Genomic DNA, 21081 nt, shown 5'->3' on the forward strand with positions numbered 1-21081 from the left:
AGTGAGGTAAGTGGGTATGGTGGCATGGTTCCAGCTGGGTAGGGTGGCAGGGTATCAGGTGGTACGTGGTGGGGTGATAGGGTGGCAAGGTACGTATGGTGGCAGGATGAATAGGGTCATGAGGTTGGCTCAGGTTAGGTTGGAAGGAGTCGGATGGCCTGGGGAAGTCGGATGGCCTGGGGAAGTCGGATGGCCTGGGGAAGTCGGATGGCCTGGGGAAGTCGGATGGCCTGGGGAAGTCGGATGGCCTGGGGAAGTCGGATGGCCTGGGGAAGTCGGATGGCCTGGGGAAGTCAGAGGGTCTGGGGGAGTCAGAGGGTCATCTCCAAAGTCGCTGGCCCTAACTCAGAGTTGGAGACTTTTTCAGAGGATTCCGGATGCTGGGGAATTGCCCAACAGAAGTTGAAACTACCCGGGCAATTCCTATGGATCCTTGCATTGTCATTGACAACTGGGAGACTGTTGCTGAAAGCCATGACCTCTACAGGCTGACTGTTTGGAGTGGTATTGAAAGAGGTGAACAGAAATGAAAAGCTCAGCTGGCCAAGAAGAGGGCCCAGAGAAAACAGAGGCCAATGTATCCTACACCTTCTCAGCCCACTGTCTTCCTCTGCAGCAAATGCAGCAGAGACTGCCATGCCATGGTGGGGGTCCTGATGGTTAACACAGTTGACCACAACTGTACAAACCATCATCTTATGAGAGAGAACGCTGCCACTGAATTTGCTGCATGTCCATCATCTCACATAGAAGGATGCCGAAGATGATGATTTTCCAATTTATATACTGGGCATTTCTTTCTAGCTACGCAACAATGTTGAATCCATCCTTCAATATTTGTTTTATTCTCCTTACAACTTCTGTGGTTTGGTTTTCTTTGTTCATACTGCCAGTCTAGTTCTCTGTCTCAAGAGGGCTTCTTTAACAACTCCAGAAAAAAATTATCTTGGAGTTATTTGCCAAATTTTGTTTCAAATGTTCTTATGAAAGCACCTTGGGATATTTTACTACCTTAAAGATGCCACAGAAATCCAAGTTGCTCATTAGGAATTGTTGCCAAAAAACTTCCTCTGTGTGACTCAAATGTTGTGACCCTGTACAAGACCAAGGGTGACCGCAGTGATTGCAACATCTGTTGAGACATTTCTCTGTTGAGTTTCTGGGAAAAGTATTTGTTCATGTTGTCCTGGTTGGACTGCAGATCTTGGCTGAACGCATCTATCCCAAATCCCCCAGTGTGGTTTCAGAACAGGAAGATCTACAATTGACATGATCTTCTCAAAACAGCAGCTGCAAGTGAAATGCCTTGAACAAAGGAGACCATAATATATTGCCTTCATCAATCTCACCAAGGCATTCAACCATGTGAGCAGAGGCGGCCTATTTAAGCTGCTGGAGAAAATTGGCTGCCTGTCAAAATGCTCAATGTGCTTTCCTCTTTCCAGGACAACATAATGGGTAAGATCAGCTATGATGGGGCAACATCGGAACCCTTTGAGACCTGCAGTGGGGTCAACCAGCTTGTGTTCTGGCACCAACACTCTTTCACATATTCTTGTCTTTGCTGTCATATGCCTTCAAGTCTGAGATCCAAGACAAAAGTGTACCAGGTCCTCATCAGAGAGTTGCTCTACGCTGATGATCTGACACCAGCATTCCATACTGAAGAACACCTTCAGCGGCAAATGGACAGACTCTCTCACACCTGTAAAGAATTTGGTTTGACCATCAGCATCAAGGAAACAAATGGCATGGTTCAGGATGTTGCCAAACCACCATCTACCAGCATTGACAATGTGACACTGGAGGTTGTTGATAGCTTCACATTTCTAGGCTCCGCAATCACCAGCAATCTGTCACTTGGTGCTGATATCAACACACGCATTGGAACAGCTATGGCTATTATGTCCAAGCTGAGTAAGAGAGTGTGGAACAACAGCAACCTAACTGAGGACACCAAAATTTGAGTCTACCAAGCCTGCATCTTCAGTGCACTCCTCTACGGTGGTGAGACCCAAATAACATACTGTAAGGCAGGAGAAAAGGCTGAACAGTTTTCAGCTTTGTTGTCAGACGTATCCTCAGCATCTCTTGGCAGGACAAGATCACCAACTCAAAGGTCCTGGAGCAGTCTAGTTCCATCAGCATACATTCATTGCTAATCCAACAACATCTGTGCTGGCTCGACCACGTTTATCAAATGGATGACGGCCATGTATATACCCAAAGACCTGCTGTATGGCCACTGGGTCATGACCTCCTGGGTCGCCATACCTCTGCTACAAGGACACCAAGCAAAATATAAAGATGGTGGTTATTAACATTGACAACTGGGAGACGGTTGCTGACAACTGTGACCTCTGGAAGCTGACTGTTTGGAAGGGCATTGGAAGAGATGAGCAGAAACGAAAAGCTCAGCTGGTTGAGAAGAGGCCCAGAGAAAACAGAGGCCAGTGAAACCTGCAGCTTCTCAGCCCACTATCTTGCTCTGCTTAGCACAGAGCTGACTATCATGGTGCAAACCATCGACTTACGAGAAGGAAGGCTTTTATAAGAGATTTCTCCAGATCCCAACATTATTTGTTTCTACACCCCAAGTTCGATTCACGAATGAAATGCATGCCTTTTAAAGGATTTTTTGTGGGACCAGTTTGTGAGGCTGTTGAATGCACTACTACAGACAGTAATTTCAGCTGAGACTGTGGTAATGTTTAAGAATGGGTGTTTGAAAGGAAGGAGGATAAAACAATAAAGAAACGGTGGAATTTGAGATTAAAACTCTTACTCAAGTTAGAGATAAACATCAACACACAGTAGCTTGGCTGAATAGCCTGTTTTGTGTTGTAACTTCTAGTTAATTATGCATACCACTCCCTCCCTGTCTGTTTGCCTCTTTCCTCTTGTGGGGCATTGTTTCTTTTCTTTCATCCATTTTGCGGAAAGAATATTTTTAGATTAGAAATGGTATAGACTAAGGGATAAATTTTACAATTTCGTCTGCTGGCCAAGAACTTTGCATGACTGCAATTTATCTTGGGAATTCGGTTGAGGTCATTACACCCGATTTGTAATCTGTAGAATTTTCAATTTATTAACATTGATTAAACCATGAAAACTTTTTCATGATAGTACTCCTCCACTCACTGATTAGGAATAAATGGGTCATTTCCAGGTTGGTAAACTGTAACTAAGTAGGGTACTATGAGGATCAGTATTTGAGCATCAGTTATTTACAACCTATAAATAATGATGAGGGCACTGAGTGTAGTTTATCTAAGTTTGCTGATGACACAAAGTTAGGTGGGAAAGTGGGAACATAATGCGAATATAAAAGTAAAGCCTTAGTACAATTATACAGGGCATTAGTGCAATCACACCTGGACTACTGTGTGCAGTTTTGGTCTCTTTATATAAAGAAAGAGATATGCTCCAGGACTAGCTGTGCCTCTAGCCAAACTGTTCCAGTACAGCTATAACACTGGCATCTATGCAACAATGTGGAAACTTGCCAGGTATGTCCTGTCTATAGGCTACTCTCATCAGCAAAGTGATGGAAGGTGTCGGTAACAGTGCAAGTACTTACTCAGCATTCACTCACTCCTTCACAAAGGTTCTTCCAGGACTACCCACCTCATTACAATCTTGGTCCAAAGATGGGCCAAAGAGTTGAATTCAAGCAGTGAGAGCAACTGCCCTTGATATCAAGGCAGCAATTTGACCAAGTGTAGCATCAATGAGCCTAGTAAAATTGAAGTCAATGAGAATCCGGGAGAAAATTCTCCACTGGTTAGAGTCATACCTGGCACAAAGGAAGATGGCTGTGGTTGTTTTAGGTCGATCTTCTGAGCCTCAGGACATCACTGCAAGGATTCCTGAAGATCATGTCTTCGGCCCAAACATCTTCAGATGCTTTATCAATAACCTGCGCTCCATCATAAGGTCAGAAGTGAGGATGATCATTGATTGTACATTGCTCACCCTTCACAATTCCTCAGACACTGAAGCATGCAACAAGACCTGGACACCATTCAGCCTTGGGCTGATAAATAAAGTAAAATTCATAACAATAAGTGCCAGGCAATGACCATCTCCAACAAAACCGAACTTAATTATCTCCCCTTGGTGTTCAATGGCATTATAATCATTGAATGCCCCACCATCAAAATCCTGGGAGGGTACCATTGACTAAAAATTAATCTGGATCAGCCATATAAAGACTATGATTACAGGAGCAGGTCAGAGGCTAGGAATTCTGTGGTGTGTAATTCACTTCCTTACTCCCAAAATCTGTCCAACATCTAAAAAACACAAGTCAGGAGTGTGATAGAATACTGTCCAATTGCTTGGATGAGTGCAGCTGCAACAGCACTCAAGAAGCTCAACACAATCCAGGACAATGCAGCCTGCTTGATTGGCATCCGATCCAACATCTCCAACAGTCACTCCCACCATCACCAGTGCAGAACAGCAGCTGTGTGGACCATATAAAATGCACTGCAACAACTTGCCAAGCCTCCTTCGACAGCACCTTCCAAACCCACAACTTCTACCTCCTAGAATGATAAAGGCAGGAGACAACACCACAACTTGCAAGTTCCCCTCCCAGTCACACATCATCCTGACTGGGTCAAAAACCTGGAATTCCCTTGCCAACAGCACTGTGAGTGTACCTATGCCACTTGGACTGCAGCAATTCAAGATGCTGGCCCACCAGCTTTTTAAGGGCAATTAGGGGTGGGAATAAATGCTGGCCTTGCCAGTGATGCTCACATCCCATGAATGAACAAAAACAAAAATACTTATTCTAGAGGATGTGCAAAAATATTCACCAGACTCATTACTGGAATGAGGAAGTTGTTCCACAAGGAGAGTGTCATCATCGGCTGTCCTTCAATTTGAGGATGAGGTCTACTCAAGGTCATGAGTTTCTGCCATGGGCCTTCATGTGACTGAACAGGCTAATTCTCAACCTGGACATCCATGGGAACGTGGGGCAGCATGTCCCACTAGGTAGTGGGATACAGAGTACAGGATTTTCTTTCTTTTCTTCTGTGCTGCCACTCTGCCTCATCATTAAGAAGTTGTGACTCAACGCTTGATGCACCTTAATGGAGAAGTTGTTGCCACTCTGAACAATTGGTAGCAAGTTCCTCCCCAGTCATTTTCAATGCTGCTGTGCTTCTAGGAGAGCTTCAGAGTGCCTTTGAAGCATTTTATTTATCCTCCCTTGACAGGGTAGATGTTGAGAAGATGTTTCCACTAGTGGGGGAATCTCGAACTAGGTGACATAGTTACAGAATAAGGGGACAATCATCTAAAACTGAGATGCAAAGGAATTTTTTCTTTCAGAGGGTAGTGAATGTCTAGAATTCTCTACCCCAGTGAGTTGTGGAGGCAAGATCACTGAGAATATTTAAAGATAAGGTAGATAGATTTTTGAAATATCAAGGAGTTGAGGGCTATGAGGAGCTGGCACAAGAGGAGTTGAGGCCTGGGACCGATCAGCCATGATCTTATTGAATAGTGGGGAAGGTTTGAGGGGACAAAAGGCCTGCTTCTGTTCCTATTTCTTATGTTCTGAAACATTGTTCATTTGGGAGTTGTGAAAACAGGATTTGAAGGAGGGGGCGGGCTGAGACTGCTTTCAGCTCTCTGGACACAGTATCCAATCCACTGAACTTAACTTTGCAGTAATTTTACCTGAATATTTGTGGAGCTGGCTACAAGTGTTTGTCTGACTGTCCTCCCATAGAATCCGGAAGAGACAGCAGCGGCGTTACTGATGGAATTTCTCCAGGACAATGAGAGATTATATAATTGAAACAAAATGCTTAAAAGGAGCTTGGCAGGGTAGATGCTGAGAAAATGTTTTCTTTGGTTGGGGAGTCTATAACACAGTCACACTCGCAGATGGGATCAGCCATTTAGGACTGAGATAAGGAGAAATTTCTTCACTCAAAGTGTTGTGAATCTTTGGAATTCTCTAGCCCAGGCGGCTGTGTGTGCCTGTTCAGTTGGTTACTATGGGAACTAAGGCGTGCAGGCAGATAGAGTTGAAGAGAAACAGTTAACATTTCAGGTCTCTGACCTGTTTTTTTCTCCACAAGTGCTGCCAGACGTGCTTGAGTATTTCCAACATTTTCTGTTTTAACATAAATGCAGGTATAATTATTCAGAGCTCACTATGACTCCGGCGCCCCATTTCCGAAGGTCAGGCATTCCCTGTGTAAATTCTGAGAAAATATGATATAAATTGTATCTAAGTTAAACATAGCCTTGAGATCATAACTTTTGTTATGGCCTCAATCGATGCTCGGAGGGGAAACCGGCGCCTTTGTAGTGGTGAGTGCGCAGACGCAATTAACAGACTCGGGGAGGGGAATAAAAGCAAAAAACTGGATGCTGGAAAACCAAAACAAAAATACCTGGAAAAATCAGCAGGTGTGTTGTACGCGCAGGCGCAGTTAATAGAGAGAGGGGAAGATGGTGCACGCGCAGGCGCAGTTAACAGGACGATGGTGGGGCGGGATGGTGTACGCGCAGACGCAGTTAACAGGACGTTGGGGTCTACGCGCAGGCGCAGTTAACAAACCGCGGCTCGAACTGATTTTTAAACTTAGTGGCGGGAGATTTAAGCAGGTCCCGGGTCTGTGGTTTGGTGAGTTTATACAAGCTAAGCTTTATCACTAGGCGTTTCAAAAGTTAAAAGCTAATAGTTATCTACTTATGATTTACGTGTGAGCAATGGTTGTTTATGGGATTGTGTCGACTTTGTATTATATTGTTAGCAATGGCAATCTTTTGAAAATAAAGCGGTTGAAGGTTTGAACTGCAGGTTAGTTGCAGGAAAAACTTCCCCGGGACCTCAGTCCTGGCGTCAACTGTTCAGCTTCAACTATCACTTTCGGAATGTAATATGTTTTACCCTTTCTGTAAAGTAACGTACAATGGCCTCCAAGCCTAGAAAGGGAAATCACCACGAGCTGGACAGAGTCTGTTTCAGCTTTTTGGTTTGGGGCGTTCACCGTTGCAGTGAAACAGAACATTTTGCAAATGAACAGCGGTCTATCGGTGAAGAGGAAAGGCAAGCGAAGCGTTCATGTGTAATCCTTACAGCAGTTGTCTTCACTATTTTTCAAGCAAGGGCCACTTTAGCAAAAAAACCTGCAATGTGAGAGCCATATCGGCTACTACGTTATTATTGCTTACTACTCGAATGAGTGCCAAAAAAAATAAACGACACCGACGGTTGAATACTCTGCCAGTTCTATGGTGGTTGCTATGATAATATAACTGTTACTACACACTGCACATACTTAGATATTGGTGCACAATGACCACATAGTACAATGTGACATGTAAAGAAGGCTGACCTTTTCTAGGCTGGGCACATATTTTTTGATGTTAAAAATAAATAGGAATGTAATGCTGGATTGGGCTCTGGATCGCCGCAACCCTCTGAGGATAAAGGGGCTACTGAAAATGGATGGGTGGAGTCGGGGAGCCGCACTTAGTGTTGATGGGAGCTACCACTGGCTTGACGGCCTTGCAATGAAGAACGCTGCCTTAGATCATACATTAATAGCTAACCGTAACCTCTGTAAATCTACTTTGCATCAATTATTAAAAATGGGTGCTCAGAAATTGATGGTAATTTTGTGACCTAGATTGGATGCTAATTGCTGGAGGTCGAAGGCAGAAAGTAAGGAAGTTTCTCTCATTGGCACGATGTGACAAATGGTGGCCCCCAGGGATTTGTACTAGGGCCTCTGGGATGTATATAAAGACTTAGATAGAGGGATATATCCAAGTGTGCAGATAATGCCAAGTTAGGAGCCATATTAGAAGAAATATTTGCATTTATGTAACGTGTTTCATGCCCTCCAGTTTAGCAGCCGAATGAGTCCTTTTTTTGATGAGTTGTCATTATTGTAGTATAGGAAGTGTGGCAGCCTGTTTGTGCAACAGGACTGTGATAATGACCAGATAGATGGTCTGTCTTAGTGATGTTGGTTGACTGATAAATATTGCTTAGGATACTATGGAGTGTGCAGAAATCGTGCCATGGGATTTTTTTTACAGCTACTTGAGTGCAGACTAGGTTTGATGGTGGTTCAGAAAGACATTTAACTCCTTAATACAGATTTTGTGCTCAAGTCTGGCAAGGGCCTTGAATCCATAGCTTCTGATTTGGAGACTATCACTGGGCCAGAGATGACACCTACATGAACTGTATAGATGGAACAGATTAAGTGAGTGAACTGCAGCTGCCAGTTTTCTTCAATCAAGGAAGAGTATGAGACCATTTTGGATCTAAGAAAGGCAAATTGGAATATATGCTGAGAGACTAGGAATGGTGGAGGAGAAAAATAATTTTAAGGGGTCATTTACACAATTTCAAATCTAGTGCACAAGTACAAACTAGTCAAAAACAAACAGTGGAATATTGACCTTTGTTACAAGGGATTCAAATTCAAAGGAGGTAGGAAGAGAGTTGCATTTCAGTTGTATAGAGCCTTGGTCAGATCCTATCTGGAGTACTGTGTTCACTTTCTGATATGAAACTTCAGAAAAGGTACAGCGACCTTGGAAGGGATACAGTACAGATTCAGTTGACTAATACCAGGCTTGAAGGGTTTTTTAATTCTTTCATGGAATGTGGGTGTCTACGGCAAGACCAGCATTTGCCCACCCTTCATTGCCCTTGAGCAGGTGATGGTGCGCCATCATCTTGAGCCACTGCAGTCCATCTGGTGCAGGTACACTCAGTGCTGTTAGGAAGGAAGTTTTGGGATTTTGACCCAGCAACAGTGAAGGAAAGGCAATATAGTGCCAAGTCAGGGTGGTGAGTGGCTTGGAGGGGAACTTGCAGGTGGTGGTGTTCCCAAGCTGTCCGCTGTCCTTGTTCTTCTAGGTGGTAAAGACTGCATGTATGAGGAAGTGATGTCAAAGGAGGCTTGGTGGAGTTGCTGCAGTGCATCTTGTAGATGGTGCACATTGCTGCCCCCATGTGTTGGTGGTGGTGGGAGTGAATCTTTAAGGTACCAATCAAGCGGGCTGCTTTGTCCTGGATGGTGTCAAGCTTCTGGAGTGTTATTGGAGCTGCACCCATCGAGGCAAGTGGAGAATATTCCATCACACTCCTGACTTGTGCTTGCAGATGGTGGTCAGGGTCAGGTTTTGGGGAGCTGGGAGGTGAGTTACACACCACAGAATTCGCAGTCTCTGATCTGCTGTTGTAGCCACAATATTTATATGGCTGATCCAGCTCAATTACTGATCAAAAGCAAACCCCAGAATGTTGATTGTATGGGAATTAAGTGATGGTATGTCAAGGGGAGATGGTTGATTCTCTCGTTGAAGATGGCACTTAGGTGGCAAGTAACATTCACACCACACATCAGCCCAAGCCTGAAAGTTGTCCAGGTTTTCCTGCGTACGGTCATGAACTGCTTCAGTATCTGAGGAGTTGCGAATGGTATCGAACATTGTTGATTCATCAGTGAACATCCCCACTCCTGACCTGATGTTGGAGGGAAAGTCGTTGATGAAGCAGCTGAAGGTGGTTGAGCCTAGGACACTACCCAAAGGAAGTCCTGCATGAATGTCCTGGGGCTGAGATGATTGATCTCAACCATCTTCCTGTGTTCTAGGTATGACTCCAACCAATGGAGAGATTCTCTTTTCCCTCACCAGCACCCCCCTCAATCAAATTTCCATTGATTTCAGTTTTGCTTGGGCTCCTTAATGCAATGCTCATTCTAATACTGCCTTGATGTCAAGTCAGTCACTCTTGCCTTACCTCTGAAATTCAGCCCTTCTGTCCATGTTTGGACCCAGGCTGTAATGGGTCAGGAGCTGAATAACTCTGGTGGAATCCAAACTGAGCATTGGTGAGCAGGTGGTTGTTGATGAGTAAATGCCACTTGATAGCACTATTGGTGACGCCTACCATCATTTTGCTGATGATCGAGTATAGACTGGGGCAATAATTGGCTGGATTGGCTTTGTCTTGCTTTTTGTGAACAGGGCACACAATTTTCCATGTTTTTGGGTAGATGCCAGTGTTGTACAGCTTGGTTGGAGCACAATTCTTAAGTACTACTGCTGAGAGGTTATCAGAGCCCTTGCCTTTGCAGTCCAGTTCCTCCAGTTGTTTCACTATATCATGTGGAGTGAATCGAATTGACTGAAGACTGGCATCTGTGATGTTGGGGATGCCAGGAGGAGGCCGTGATGGATCATCCACTCAACGCTTCTGGCTGAAGATGGCTGTAAATGCTTCAGCTTTGTCTTTTGCACTGATTTGCTGGGCTCTGTCATTGTTGAGGATGGGGATATTTGTGAAGCCTCCTCCAGTTACTTATTTAATTGTCTACCATCATTCATGACTGGATATGTCCAGAGTGTAGAGGCTTGACCTGATACAATTCATTGCCTGTGGGATCGCTTAGCTCTATCTGTTGCTTGCTGCTGCTGTTTGGCCTGAAAATTGTGCTGTGTTGTAGCTTCACCAGGTTAACACCTCATCTTCAGTATGCCTGGCGTTACTCTTGGGTTGCTCTCCGTACCCTCCATTGGACTAGGATTGATCCCTGGGCTTGATGGTAATGATAAGAGTGAGAAATATCCCAGGCAATGAAGTTACAGTTTGTGGTTGAATACAATCCTGGAGCTAGTGGTGGCCCAATGCATCATACGGATGTCCAGTTTTGAGCTGTAAGTTCTATTCTGAATCCATCTCATTTAACATGGTAGTGCCACATAACACAATGGAAGGCATCCTGCAGGGCGAAGGGGCTTCACCTCCACAAGGACTGTGTGGTGGTCACTCCTACCAATACTGTCATGGACAAATGCATCTGTGATGGGCAAATTGGTGAGGATGAGCTCAAGAAGCTTTATCTACCTTGGTTCTCTCACCATCTGCCTCAAGCCTAGTCTAGCAGATATATCCTTCAGGTCTCCGCCACCTCAGTTGGTCCTGCTACCAAGCCATTCTTCATGATGGCTGTTGAAGTCCCCACCTAGAGTACATTCTGTACCCTTGCTATCCTCAAATGTTTCTTCCCAGTGGAAGGAGCATTAATTCATCAGCTGAATGCTTTAGGGGTTAATCAGGAAGATATCCCTTGCTCATGTTTGAATTGATGTTGTGAGATTTTGTGGGATCCAGAGTTGATGTTGAGGACTCCCGGAGCACTCCTTTTTGAATGTATACCACCGTGCCTCTGAAATGGCCGAGCAAGCCATTCAGTTGTATCAAATTGCTACAGAGAAAGAGAATAAAAACAAAATGTACAGACCATCTGACATCGATTTAGGCACCAGAAGTGACAAAGGCCCAGTTGACCCTGCAAAGTCCTCTTGGCTAACATCTCGTGACTGGTGCCAAAATTGCAAGAGCTGTCCTACATCCCAGCCAAGCAATAGCTTGACATTGCCATGATCATCATAAGCAACACTAGCTTTTTATTCTTGATTTTGTGCAATGAATTGAATTTAAAATTTTCAACTCGTTTTTGAGATTGTTAATCTGAGCCCCTGGGTAACTAGTTCAGTAAAAGCAGCTATGCTGCCGTACCATCAGAGAAAAGTACAGGCATATGGAGGAAGAGTGGGGGAATGTGATTAACTGGACTGCTCTTTAAAAGAGCTGGCGCAGACTCCAGCCAAATGGCCATCTCCTGTACTGTACTATTCTATACTATTCTGTACTGTGCTATTCCATATAGAATAGCACTCAACTTTGAGGACAGAATTAAGAGGAAAAAAAACACTCCTTTTGAAGCAGCTGAATTTTAATTAAAAGTCTGTAAGGTGAAGGCCTGGGACCTAGAGCAGTAAACTAAAATGCAAATAATTTTTTTGATTAGAAGTTATCTGAATAGGAAGATAACATCACAACAACAGCTTGTATTTATATAGTGCCTTTAAGTAATAGAAAGTTCCGACTGCTTTACAGGAGTTTTATGAAATACACAATTGCCCTGAGCCACACGAGGTCAGATATCAACTGCGGTCAAAAAAGTAGGCTTTATGGAGTGAAAGAGAGGTAGAGAGGGTATTCTAGAGCTTGGGGCCTAGGAAACTAAAGGTGCAGCCACCGATGCTGGAGCAAATTATAATTGGAAATGCACAAGAGGCCAGAATTGGAGGAATGCAGATATCTCAGGAGGGTTGTGGGGCTGGAAAATATGAGAAGATGAGGAGGGGTAAAGCAATGGAAGGATTTGAAAACTAGGATGCAAATTTTAAAATCAAGACATTGCTTGACTGGGAGCCAATGCGAGTCAGTGATCACAGGTAATGGGCAAACAGGAACTGGTACAAGTTAAGACACAAAAACAAGAAAGTCTGCCAAAAAGTTATATGTTTTGTTAAATTTTGAGGAGAGTGAATTTTAGTAATGCAAGTTGAATTGGTTGAAGTAATAGTCAAACCAAATGTGCCAAGTGCCTCAACAATTTGCTTGCTTGTAATGTCAACTGTTTCTCTGTCTTCTGAAAAGATTGGGGAAATGCATGTGAAGAAGGCTTCAACATAACCTTGAACTGCTTATGGGAGTGACCAGCTGCACCCAAGCGGAAATCTAAGTTACACCTGAAATTTGGAACTGACTGGATATCCAAGAACTGTTGATCAATGTCTTGGCGTCCAATTGTGAGAGTATTTGTTGACAAAATCAGCTCTGACCCCTCAGCGCCTCTCCATGCTACTATTTCAAATATTGTCTGCTGTATGCTATAAAGTGGAATTGCTGCCTCGAGGGGCTGGAATTACTTAATTAACAGCAGTACTTGAATAGGAGTGGTGCTGAAGAGAAAAAAAGCAAAGAAATGGATGACCATGAAAAAGAAGGATAAACTAGAAGGTAGCAAAGAATGGAGCACAAAATGGATGTGAGGAAAGGGAGTTGTAACTGGAAGGAATTGGAAGCATGGTACAGTGCTTTGGGACAGGGTAAAAGGAGTGCCACCATAAACAGAACAAAAACAGAATTACCTGGAAAAACTCAGCAGGTCTGGCAGCATCGGCGGAGAAGAAAAGAGTTGACGTTTCGAGTCCTCATGACCCTTCGACAGAACTTGAGTTCGAGTCCAGGAAAGAGCTGAAATATAAGCTGGTTTAAGGTGTGTGTGTGGGGGGCGGAGAGATAGAGAGACAGAGAGGTGGAGGGGGTTGGTGTGGTTGTAAACAGGTTGGTGGAAGAAGAAAATAAGGTTGAATTGGAAGATGAATGCTTGCATGAAACAAATGAAGAGTAATGCCTCTGAAAGGCTGGTGAGTCAGATGGATAACGGTCTGTGCACCTCTCAAGGGGTGGAGGACATCTGTTAACTAAGGCAAGGAGGAGTTGTTATGGGCTAGTAAGTGTTGAAGTAGCTTTTGGGGAAGCAGTTGACCTTGCTGGTCTGTTAAACTCTAACCTTGTGTATTGATTTACTTAATTTATTAATCTGTGAAGTATAAAAATGTATAAAGCGACAGCAGCTTCCATTGTTATGAGGAATTTGTCGGTGCAAATCTTCATATTATTATCCCATATCAGAGCATCCATGAGGCGCCCTGAAGGAAGATGGTATTTGAGACTGTCTTTTGTCAAAAAGATGCATTTCTATTAAGGGATTACCTGGTGTGTTCCTGAAGCAAAATTCTATCAAAATTAGAACCCAGTATTTTGGGCCATTTAAACGACATTATATTTGGTGGTGGGGGGGAAGGGGAAACAATTTTTGGTGGCGGAATCTTTAAATGCAGGCTGTAGTCTAGCCAAAATAATTCTAGGCTTCCGTGTGTTTAAAAAGTTAAAGCTCTGGTGCTGTATAACATTGTTTTAATCGTTCTTTTTTGTTTACTTATAGTTTATTCCCAACTGAAATGAATGTCATACATAGTTTCTTCACCAAGTTAAAAATTCTTGCAGTAAATTTGGAGAATGAGACCAAATATCTGGATCATGCTTTGAATAATGAGTCTGGTAAGCAGATCAATTAACACTTGGATACAGTACTGTTTTAATGGGGAAGTAACTATTCTATTAAAATGTTATGATCCTAAAAGTTATAAATATCTATGTGGCCACTTGCATCTAAGTTGTGATTTCTAAAATATTTTGGAACTTATCTGCTAGTTGAAGGAAAGTGGATATTTAGCATAAAATTTCCCCCTCAGGTGACACAAAACTCAGTTACTACCTAACAGCACTACTATTGTATCTACACCACATGGACTGCATGATTCAAGAAGGTGGCTCACCTGCCACCACCATCTTGAGGGCAGTTAGGGGTGGGCAATATATGCTGACTTTGGCAGCAATGCCGGTGTCTGATGATCAAATGTTTTTTTAAAGTTCAGTGTAGTATGAATAGGAACAATGGGCCAAAGTTATCATTTTGTCCTTCATACCATATTATCTATTATCTCCTCTTGGTGCCAATTTTAATGTACTGTTTTTCTAATTTGGTACATTGAATTATGACTTCAGTTTCAAATTTACCAACAAGTCTGAAGAAGCCTTAACCTAACTTATTTTTACCGTCTGAAGATCATGAAGAAGAAGCTCCAAGAAAGATCCTTCATGAGTTGCATTCTGAAGTCAGAAATATTAAGGTAGCGTTTAAATTGTATGTTTATTCATAACCACAGATTGCCTGCATGTTGTCAGCACTACTTCTAACTATTTTCCACAAAGCTTGTCTAGTTACATGTATGATTATTTCCAAATGCATTTTTCCCAAACCAGGAGCTTAAAATCATTTATTTTAAATTCAGTGTATTGATTACTGCTATTAATTATTTGATCGCAATGGCCGCAGTTGTGATTCCTGCAAGTTGCAGAGTCTGGTCAAATTTCAAAGATGGAGAAGTTTCAGAAACCTTTTTAAGTTAACCAGTGTAAGGCTACTGTACACCTTTCATTTTGAGGAAACTACAGTAATGCCAGATGTAAATATTGGTGCAGTAGCTATTTATTAATGTTAATGTTCATACTTTAGATATTGCATTATTCAAAACTAAGTAATCCTTGTGGATTCATCTTTAGCTGTGGCCTAAATCAAAAGGAATGTAATAATTTTTTAAAACTAGAAAATACCTCAACTACTAACCCACACCAGTTAGATTGATCTCAGTTCCTGCTACTGCATTTTCACCCTGCAATTGATTCATCCTTCAGAAAAGCACCTTTATGACTGTTAAAGCAATTTACTACAATTAGCCTCAGTGGCTTTCTCTACTTGCACAACTCTAACATTTGTGTTTTTTAAATAAAAGCCCTTCCAAGTATTCTTACTGATTACTTTTTAAATGGTATCTCTGGAATTTGAACTTCTAGCTCCAGTGTCAAACACGCCTTTGTTAATTCATTAATAACAGTCTTGAAGAATTGTTCAGAACATGGTTTTACAACCTTGTTCCAGTGCACAAGTTAAGTATCTTTTAATTGTTTTGGGAAGAAGAGATGAACAATATACAATTCATGTACTCTGTGCTGCACAGATACTTGTCATATACGCCACTACTATTTATACACAACTATTGGAGAATTGCTGTGTTACAAAATGACATAAAAGCGGTCCAGCTTTAGTTTCTAAGGTAAATGTCAGGAAAATTTTAAAATTAGCATTTTTGTAAAAAAAAAGAGATGGATGCCACAATTTGAGTTTAACATGTTCATTTAATTTTTATGGAAAATGGGGAGGAAGAGGGTTGTTCCTCCAGGTCTAATAAGCATCAGATTTACCAATCTTGGCAATTAGAGGAAAATCCTTCATTTGACAGATAGCAAGATGGTACATACGACCATTCACATCATTCTGGATATGAGGTGAGAGCGACTGCCCTTGACCTTAAGGTAGTCTTTGGCCGAGTGTGGCATCAAGGAGCCCTGGCAAAACTGTCAATAAGAACCGGGGGGGAAGCTCCATTGGTTGGAGTCATACCTAGCATAAAGGAAGATGGTTGTGATTGTTGGAGGTGAATCAACTCAGACCAAAGACATCGCTGTAGGAGTTCCTTAGGGTAGTGTCCTAGACCCAACTATCTTCAGTTGCTTCTCTCCATCATAAGGCCAGAAATGGGGATGTTTGCACAATGTTTAGCACCATTCCTAACTCCTTGGGTACTGAAACAGTCCATTGTCAATTGCAGCAAGACCTGGATAATGTTCAGCATTATGCCAGTAAGAGACCAGTAGCATTTGTGGCCACACAAGTGCCAGGCAATGACCATCTTCAAAAAGAGGCAACCAAGCCGTCACCACTTGACATTTAGTGCCATTACCATTGCTGAATTCTCCACTATCAACATCCTGGGAGTTACCATTGACCAATAACTGAACTGGATCAGCCATATAAATATTGTGGCTACTGGAACATACCAAAGGATGAGAATTTGGTGGTGAGAAACGCCCCACCTGACTCCCCAAAGCCTGTCCACCATCTACAAGGCTCAAATCAGGATGTGATGGAACACTGTCCATTTGCTTGGATGAGTATGGCTCCAAGAACACAAGCTCAACACCATCCAGGACAAAGCTTTGAAGACTCACCTAGAATACCATCAGGGCTATATTTCAGTTGGCTTGTTGCAGCTCTCCCATCGATGCTATTTCACCCATGGATTCTACCACAAGATATTGGGGGTTATCCTGGAGAATATCAGGTTCACAGGTGAGTTGTTAAAAATGTTCTTTCTAATATTGGATGACATTGTCACCTTTAAAAAGAAAAACACCATCCTGTAAGTGACGGGGATTTGTCCATTTGACCTTGGCCTATTGATGGCCCTGGGGGCTTCAAAAAAGCTTTGCATGTCATGATGGTCAGCAATTTGTTGAATCTCTTGGGCTTTCTCTTCCAACCGCATCTCCTTTATCTTCCTGATTTGTCTTTGGGCATCATCCTTGAGCTGTTGGAATGTTGCCTCCTTGACTTATGACCTTGGGTTTTTCTTTTAAGCAACGAAGGCTGCTCATTTTTGTTCCAGGACGTCACATATATTTCAGCGTTGTTTTTATGCAACTAGTCCTGGCGACAGCCATGCTTGAACTTGTACAGTTGACTTTAGTTGATCCTACTTCTGAAATGGAGTTGGATATGTGAAGATTTTCCAGGTTGGTTGTGAGCTGCACTTGAAATTGCAGCTTTTGGGCTGAGACATTGATGATCTTCCTCTTGGACTTTTGGGCCTTATGATGTTTTGGTGCTAGGTGGATGTTCATCAGTCCCCCTGCATGACTCAAGTGATATGGCTATCACTTCAATCTTTGACTCAAACAATGATATAATCCAGGAGGTGCTAGTGCCTTGACCTAGGATGCCTCCATGTGGTTTTGTACTTCTGGCGAAAGAAGGTGTTTGTTATAACAAGGCCATGCTGAACACTTTGTTAGCAGGAAGATGCCATTTGCATTGGCTTTTCTCACCCAGGTTTTATTGATGGTTCCTCTCCAGGCATCAGAGTCATGTCAATCCTGGCATTAAAGTCCTCCAGAAGGATAATTTTTTTCTCTTTCGGAATAGCAGTGAGGACTTCAAGTTCAGAATAGAACTTTATCCTTAACATCTTTCAGAGTCGAGGTTGGGGCATGAGCACCCATAACGGCATATTAATTACAGCTAAGCTGTATTAAGCGTCATGAACCTTTCAGTTATACTATAGGGCTGTTCTGGCAGTGCAACCAAGATCCTATTCTAGATGGGAAAACCAATTCTGTGGACACAATGGTCGCTGTCAACCTTCCCTCTCCAATAGAAGGTGCATCTCACAGAAGGTGGGTATATCTCACTGAAGGCGTCTGTCATTTTGGAGTCCTGATAGCTCTCATGATGTGATTGCAGTTTTTCTTTCTGGACAGTCACTCTTGAGATTGTCCTCATTCCAAGTTGCAAAATTTCAAGTTTCCTTTCTTTGACTATGAAGATGGCGATGCCGCAGGCTGTGGTTGACAGCCTATTTTTTTAGGACAACTTTTCTAGTCCCTTCTCCATTTGGGGTGAGCTGAGGGTGTCTTGAAGAGGACTACTTAGTCACAGATGCTGCTGCCCAAAGACCCTCTGTCCCAACACAGATGTCCGATTTTCATGCATGTCGTTTATGTGCAGATTAATTGACTAGGGACTCTCAGGTTCACAGGCCTGTCCCCATCACCACAGAACTTGGCAAATGGACCCTGGTAGAAATCTGTGTGTGACCTTTGTATAATGTGGGGATCTTGGGGTGTCATTATTGCCCACACAATCTTGATGGGTTGGTGGTCAGATTTTGGTGACGTGTTGAGCCACAATGATAGGATCACCTTGCTACTGCAACTGCCTTCATAACAAGTGAGATGTACAATCTTCTATCGCATGTTCTGTTGAGGCCTTTTGGACTGCAATTTTGTCTGACACTTCACCCCCCTGACCTTGCTGCCATGGGTGGCCTTACCAGGAGCAAGGAGATCATAATAGCATCTTTTGAGGGAACATCTTGAGCACACAAGCTGCCACACCATGTTAAGGTGGTGATCCATGGAGAGATCAACCATGAAAAGACACTAATCTACTGCTGACTGTTTTATCCCTTACATAGGATACGTTTCCCAAAATAAATATAACAGCTGTTGCTATCTGACCTTCTGTTCTTTATTTCATCCTTAAGTCTTCAGTAATAAAATTTGTTTTTTTTTTTGAAAAATATACTTTATTCATAAAATATCTGGAAGAACATTACAAAACATTTCTAAATTGCCATCACAAAAAGTACAATCAGATTCAACTTTTACACATGGATCATGAGTGCATCAATACAATCAATGAATGTTACAATCATTTCAATATGATCATTACAGACAATCAGACAATGGCATTGGAGTTATCAACATACATCGTGTTGCACTCTGAGGTGCTTCAATACAGTTATAAAACAATTAGTATTCAATGCATACATTATTATTAATCCAGTTCAATGCTGAAATTTTGTACTGCAACACCAAATGGTAAAAGTTTGTAGTCTTGTAGAAGAATACTGCTGTAAAGGTCCCTATTTTGTCTTTCCTCCTTCTCCCATTCCTGACCCCAGACCAAATTAATCACGTCCTGTTGTAGCTATTTATGTTTTCTAATCATTGTTGGTTTCTATCTGCTTTCCCTCCACTCTTGCCCAACTCTATCTTATGCATTTGCAGATGCATATCTGGTCTATTTTTTACACCAGTTACATTGCTCATGCACCAGATGTTCTATTATTATGAAAGTTGCAGAATACTTTGAAGAGAAGTACCCTAGATTGGTGGTGTTTTATTGTGAAAAGGAGAAAGTAACTTGCTGCGTAAGCTCAACCAAAACTGAGCATTAAAATTTCAACAGTATTGCTGAAAAACATTTTGTCAAAGTTTTCGTCTTGCACTCATCAGGACAATCGCAAGAATACCAGTGTCACTGGAAGCAACAACTTTATGCTGTATGAGAAGAGGGTATTGATTGGTTGGCAAGTGGTCTCTGGTAGAGACGTTGCCATGGAGAATGCACCAGTTAGTGATGACTGACAGTTAACTGCCAAGCGTTGTTTGAAATTTAAACTAGGCAGCTCGATTCTGGTCAAGGTAATTGAAATAAGTGATAGCCATTTGCTGGCTCATTTCCTCAGGGCAATCCCTTGACCAATCAGAGTCAAGTGCAAGACAAAAAGCTTTGACAAAATATCTAATTTCAACAGAGCACAGCTTGGTTGAATTTAAAATTTGAGTGGCTAAATTTTAATTGCTCTCTATCTCTAAAAGTTTATATGTGGAGATTCTGCATAAATCGGTTCAAGAGGTCTTAAAACATTTTTTTTAAAGGCTGATGTTCAAAAAAAAGTGGAAACCTTTGATAATGACTACAAAGAGCACAGTGAATTAATTAGAGCCTTCCAGATACTGCAGCAAAAGAATTGTGCAGAACTTGAAGAAATCGAAGAACACTTTCAGAATTATGGATATGAACCCTTGCATAGAAAAGATGATGGTATGTAAAAGGGAGAAAAAAGCAGATTTGCCCACTAATTTACTGAAATTGTTTTGTATTAAAGATGCTTTAAAAATGTGACTTGCTATAGTGTTATATTGCACTTGGCATGCCCCAGAAAAGTGTCACAACATGCTAATATAGCTTGTATAAAAGGTAAGAAACAGAACTTTTTTAAAAAGTGGAAATTGCACAACAAAATTCTGAATTTTGTGTTTAGTATTGATATTCTGTATATAGTGGTGACTTGGTTCAGATTAGAAATGCTGTTTTAAGCTCCTTCCCTCTTTCTGCATCCCAAAATTTAACCCATAACATTATAAACTAAATCGGACTAACCTACAAAATTTTTCTGTGGAGTTATTTCTGTTTTATTCCATGGAATATCTACAGAGTTACTTGAAACTTATATTTCAGAATAAAAATGATACTACTGTGATCACATAAAATTATTTCAAGTGCTATTCTACTTTATGGATTCATGCACCAGTGACAAAATAGTATTTAGTAAAAATTGCTGAAAATTTATAGTTACAGTGCTAGGTATCAAATGAAAGTTTCAGCAGTAACCCTGTTGTAATGTCTTTACCTCAAGTTAACTTTCAAAAGGATCTAACTTCCATACCATGATTTTGCAAATTTAAAATCTTAAAAATCTGATCACAGCTTGCCCATTTTATAGCTGTAAAATAGGAACCAAGCATCCAATAGAGCAGATTTTGTAGGCATACACATTCTAAGCCAGAAATACGCTATCCGTCATGTTGAAACCATTGCCTTCAATTCCATCATCAACTCCAACCCTCTCCCTGGCAATTGCCTGATGCTGAACCAGATTATTTGTAGCTTTAGTGTCATATTTGCCCCCAAGGTGAATTTCCAGCTACTTATCAATGCTATCACTGGGCTATCTATTTCCACCTTGTATCATCACTCAACGATGCTCATATCTCAGCTCATCTACTGAAACCCTCAGTTGTGCCTTTGTTGCCCCTAGCCTTGACTACTCCAGTCCACTTCTGACCGACCTCCTCACATTTGACCCTCTAAACTTGAGGCTTTCCAAAACTCTGTCCTGCCCTTATTCACC

General features: G+C 42.0%; 1 protein-coding gene across 2 annotated transcripts in view; it reads left to right on the forward strand.

Annotated features, from left to right (window-relative positions):
• Positions 1-6582: 6582 nt before the first annotated feature.
• The window catches only part of ska3 (spindle and kinetochore associated complex subunit 3), a 44462-nt gene continuing 29963 nt past the window's right edge, over positions 6583-21081 (forward strand). For both annotated transcript variants that reach the window (XM_041198992.1, XM_041198993.1), the window contains exons 1-4: positions 6583-6658; positions 13866-13981; positions 14549-14613; positions 19826-19991. In XM_041198992.1, coding sequence (XP_041054926.1) covers positions 13882-13981; positions 14549-14613; positions 19826-19991 — 331 coding nt within the window. In that variant the 5' untranslated portion in view covers positions 6583-6658; positions 13866-13881. The remainder of the gene's footprint in view (positions 6659-13865; positions 13982-14548; positions 14614-19825; positions 19992-21081) is intronic.

Source organism: Carcharodon carcharias, chromosome 11 (assembly GCF_017639515.1).
Source record: "Carcharodon carcharias isolate sCarCar2 chromosome 11, sCarCar2.pri, whole genome shotgun sequence".
Taxonomy (NCBI): Eukaryota; Metazoa; Chordata; class Chondrichthyes; order Lamniformes; family Lamnidae; genus Carcharodon; species Carcharodon carcharias.